The following is a 4,071-nucleotide window of genomic DNA, read 5'->3' on the forward strand; positions in this document are numbered from 1 at the left end:
GTTTAAAAAAAAAAAAAAAAAAAAAAAAAAATGGAACAGGCTCTTGATAAATCATTTTTGATAGAATGTAGGTAAGTACTTGGGTGTTAGGTAATCAACCCAAAAACTACTTATTGTTAAACTTTGAAGTAGCCTGTAATCGGATAATGAGTTCATCCAAGCAAAATGAATCCATTTACTTTGAGATGAAACAAAATAGCAAATTTTGTAAAGTGTTACGTTTGAGACGTTAACCAGTGTTCAGCGTTAAACGCCTTGAAAAATACAAAGTCATCTTAAAAATATAGTTTTCCTGGAATAACAGCATGTTCACATTGCCAACGAAGAAAAATTCCGAAAAATTGTAACTTTGGACGAAGAAAAATTCGTTCAGTATGAACGGGCTGTAAGCTGTAAGGCACTGTATTCTTAATGGATGTGATTTGGATAGCATGAGTGCCAGAAAAAAGATTCAGCAAATTAAGTCCTTTATTTTTATTTCGCAACTTACCTGCATAATTTCTTAATAAGTGCCGTAGCGTTGCGGGTAATATTGCGTGGGAACTCTATCGCATCTATTCCTTTCAAGATAATGTTATACGTCTTCATTGGATCCGAACCAGTGAACGGAGGTGTACCTGGAACACAATGGGTTAATATTATAAATTCCAACAATGGGTTTCTAATATTATAATTTCGAACACCAATCGGTTGATGTTTTACAGAATTTGGAAAGATGATTTATGTCACTTTTGCCTTTAACCACCAGCGAGTTCCCTTGAAGGTTAGCGCGTCTCCCTTGTAAGCGTAAGCGCTAGGTCGCGAGTTTGACTCCGGACCGGGGCAGATTTTATTCGAAACAGATAAGGTTCTTTCTTGGAACGGCTGGCTTTCTCCTATCCTGTCTTCTATATCTCTTCGCTTTCGGGATAATAAGATCTTAGCAGTTACAGTTCCCTCTATCAAACCTCTTATAAAAAAGAAGATCCTCTAGTTATGAGGTACGTGATATTTTTCTTGCTGACATGGAGAAATAATTTTTAGGCAGTTTTGAATTATTTTGTGGCACGACGTATATTTGTTACCCACCTGTCAATAGTTCAAACATGAGAACTCCTAAGGACCAATAGTCTGCACTAATATCATGTCCTCTGTTTAGAATAACTTCTGGTGCCACATACTCAGGAGTACCACAGAATGTCCACGTTTTACGACCTCCCTGGGAATTCAGAGAAAAAATCATCTAATAATTATTGCTGGAGCCTGTGGGGTAGCTTTCAGGACACAAATTTACCACAAAACTGAGTTTAGATAAGATGGAAGTTTAAATAAAATGATAGAACAATTTTTTCATTATTATCCATACCTTTGGTATTATTTTGAAGTTTTTATTTTTGGTTTATTATTTTTTACATTTTTATCTAGTTGGTTCTTGTGTTTGATCGTGCTTCGCGCTCCCTTTTTTTCAGTCGCGCTGCCCACTCCCAGGGCTTCGCGGTTGTAAATGCGGTCGCGCTTCGCGCTCCCGGGGCTTCGCGGGTTTGAGCATAGGGCGCGCTTCGCGCTCCTTTGTTTACGATCGCGCTACGCGCTCCATTTTCAGGTAATTAGGTACCCGCTAATAATAATAAACTGAATAGTAAACAAATTAGATAGGTACTGATTTTCTTTAATCACGATCGAATAAACTACATCATCATCATTGTGTGGCGTCATCGTTGTCAATGGTTGCCAAAAGTGATATGGTGGTTGATCTAAACAATTCTCTATTCATTGCCAGGTCTTTGCATTCTTCATAAGTTGACAATCCTAGCCATTCCTTCGCATCATCCAACCACACCCTCCTCGGTCTACCCCTTGGAATAATCTACGGGCTAAAAAATTCCCGGAGGGACGGGCCCAGCTTGTTATTACTATTGTAATAATAAAGGAAGGACGTACTAAAAATTAAGATCTGCTCACACTATGGCTGTTGCGGCGCGCAATTTCGATTTTTTTTTTAATTTGAGTGATATTTGTTACGCTGTCCGAGGGGCCGGTATGCCCGAACTTAGTATTTAAACTTTAAACACTAAATGGTATACAATTATATTTCCAATAAACAAAACATCATGACCATACCTCAAATAGCATGTCTTTTATAACACCCTATACATAATATACATTACTTTAGTAAGTGTACCTATCCTTGTAGTCAGAATTGAATTGTGTTCTTCAAAAGCGACATATGTTTATATTAGTTCAACATGATATGACGTGTCTTTATGCATTCATACTTTTTCTAAACTTGACTTAAATAAATAATACCTGCGTTCAATCTAATGAACTCTTTGGCTTGAAATCCAAAATACTTAAATACCTCTAAGGTCGTTCATTTACCTTATTAGGAACCTAATCTCCTACTAATTACGTAATTCTTCTTAATACCCATCTCAATGATATAAAGATCAAAAAGCACCCATCTCTTAAGCATCGAAAAACATCAAAGAAAAAAAAAATCATGATATGACGTGTCTTTATGCATTCATACTTTTTCTAAACTTGACTTAAATAAATAATACCTGCGTTCAATCTAATGAAGCTTTCTGATTTTTTCCGCCATTCCATTCTCTCGGAATATTCTGGTAAAGGAAAAGTTGAGGTATTAATATTGAGTATCGTGGATGTTATACAGGAGAGCGTGAGGAAGATGGTGTGATTGGAAAATATAGATTGGAAGAAGAGAGGGAGGGGTTTAATGAATCAATATCAAGGAGAAGATGTCAAGTGATGGGAGGTAAAGAGAAGAAGTAGAAGAACGAGCTTTTGATGACGCTTTTTTATAAGTATTTTTTATTCTTAAATACCAATTTAGTTAAAAAATATTAGTAATTGGTACAAATTTCGAAAAATAAGTAACTACAATTCAAGCATCCAGCATCCATTGTACTCATATTTAGAAAGTTGTTACAAATTCACCATTGTAGTATTTCTGTTATTGGTGGATGTGACAAAATTACCATTGTAGTATTTCTGTTATTGGTGGATGTGTCAAAATTACCATTGTAGTATTTCTGTTATTGGTGGATGTGACAAAATTACCATTGTAGTATTTCTGTTATTGGTGGATGTGACAAAATTACCATTGTAGTATGTCTGTTATTGGTGGATGTGACAAAATTACCATTGTAGTATGTCTGTTATTGGTGGATGTGACAAAATTACCATTGTAGTATGTCTGTTATTGGTGGATGTGACAAAATTACCATTGTAGTATGTCTGTTATTGGTGGATGTGACAAAATTACCATTGTAGTATGTCTGTTATTGGTGGATGTGACAAAATTACCATTGTAGTATGTCTGTTATTGGTGGATGTGACAAAATTACCATTGTAGTATGTCTGTTATTGGTGGATGTGACAAAATTACCATTGTAGTATTTCTGTTAATGGCGGATGTGACAAAATTACCATTGTAGTATTTATTTCTGTTATTGGTGGATGTGACAAAATTACCATTTTAGTATTTCTGTTATTGGTGGATGTGACAAAATTACCATTTTAGTATTTCTGTTATTGGTGGATGTGACAAAATTACCATTTTAGTATTTCTGTTATTGGTGGATGTGACAAAATTACCATTTTAGTATTTCTGTTATTGGTGGATGTGACAAAATTACCATTTTAGTATTTCTGTTATTGGTGGATGTGACAAAATTACCATTGTAGTATTTCTGTTATTGGTGGATGTGGCATAATTACCATTGTATTATTTCTGTTATTGGTGAATCTTCTTATTCTTTTTTCAACTAATTTTGGAATGCAATTTGTAAGCAGCAACCTTTTCAACTTCTTATTGTCCTATACCTAGGTATTTACACATGCCCTCGCTAAACGGTTACAGGTTGTAATATAATGTTTAATCAGCATTAAGTTTATTGTTGCTATAATATTACATCTAGTCTAGAGTTATCGGGTGAGACCCCTATTATAAGATCACCCTGTATGCCGTATGATAAAGTAGGAGATATTACATTATGATGCTGATAAAGTCAAGATAGACATAGATATGATGTAAGATGTAAGCTCTACAAGTCGTCACACTTTTCACTA

The 4,071-nt window shown here is 35.0% G+C and overlaps 1 protein-coding gene across 1 annotated transcript; it reads right to left on the reverse strand.

The window, feature by feature from the left end:
- Positions 1–485: 485 nt before the first annotated feature.
- Positions 486–1,237, reverse strand: LOC103516688 (cGMP-dependent protein kinase, isozyme 2 forms cD5/T2-like). The gene is made up of 2 exons (XM_017447161.2): positions 1,069–1,237; positions 486–617 (listed from the first exon to the last, which is right to left on the reverse strand). The coding sequence occupies exons 1-2, from the start codon at positions 1,220–1,222 to the stop codon at positions 487–489; spliced, it is 285 nt and encodes a 94-aa protein (XP_017302650.1). The 5' UTR covers positions 1,223–1,237; the 3' UTR covers position 486.
- Positions 1,238–4,071: the final 2,834 nt, after the last annotated feature.

This window comes from Diaphorina citri, unplaced genomic scaffold (assembly GCF_000475195.1).
Source record: "Diaphorina citri unplaced genomic scaffold, Diaci psyllid genome assembly version 1.1 scaffold1643, whole genome shotgun sequence".
Classification (NCBI taxonomy): Eukaryota; Metazoa; Arthropoda; class Insecta; order Hemiptera; family Psyllidae; genus Diaphorina; species Diaphorina citri.

Excerpts from the sequence above, each read along its gene's own strand:
- LOC103516688 (XM_017447161.2), bottom strand. The coding sequence starts at position 1,222 with ATGATTTTTTCTCTGAATTCCCAGGGAGGTCGTAAAACGTGGACATTC. Across the intron at positions 618-1,068 it reads CATGTTTGAACTATTGACAG|GTACACCTCCGTTCACTGGT; the intron begins GTGGGTAACAAA and ends ATTGTGTTCCAG.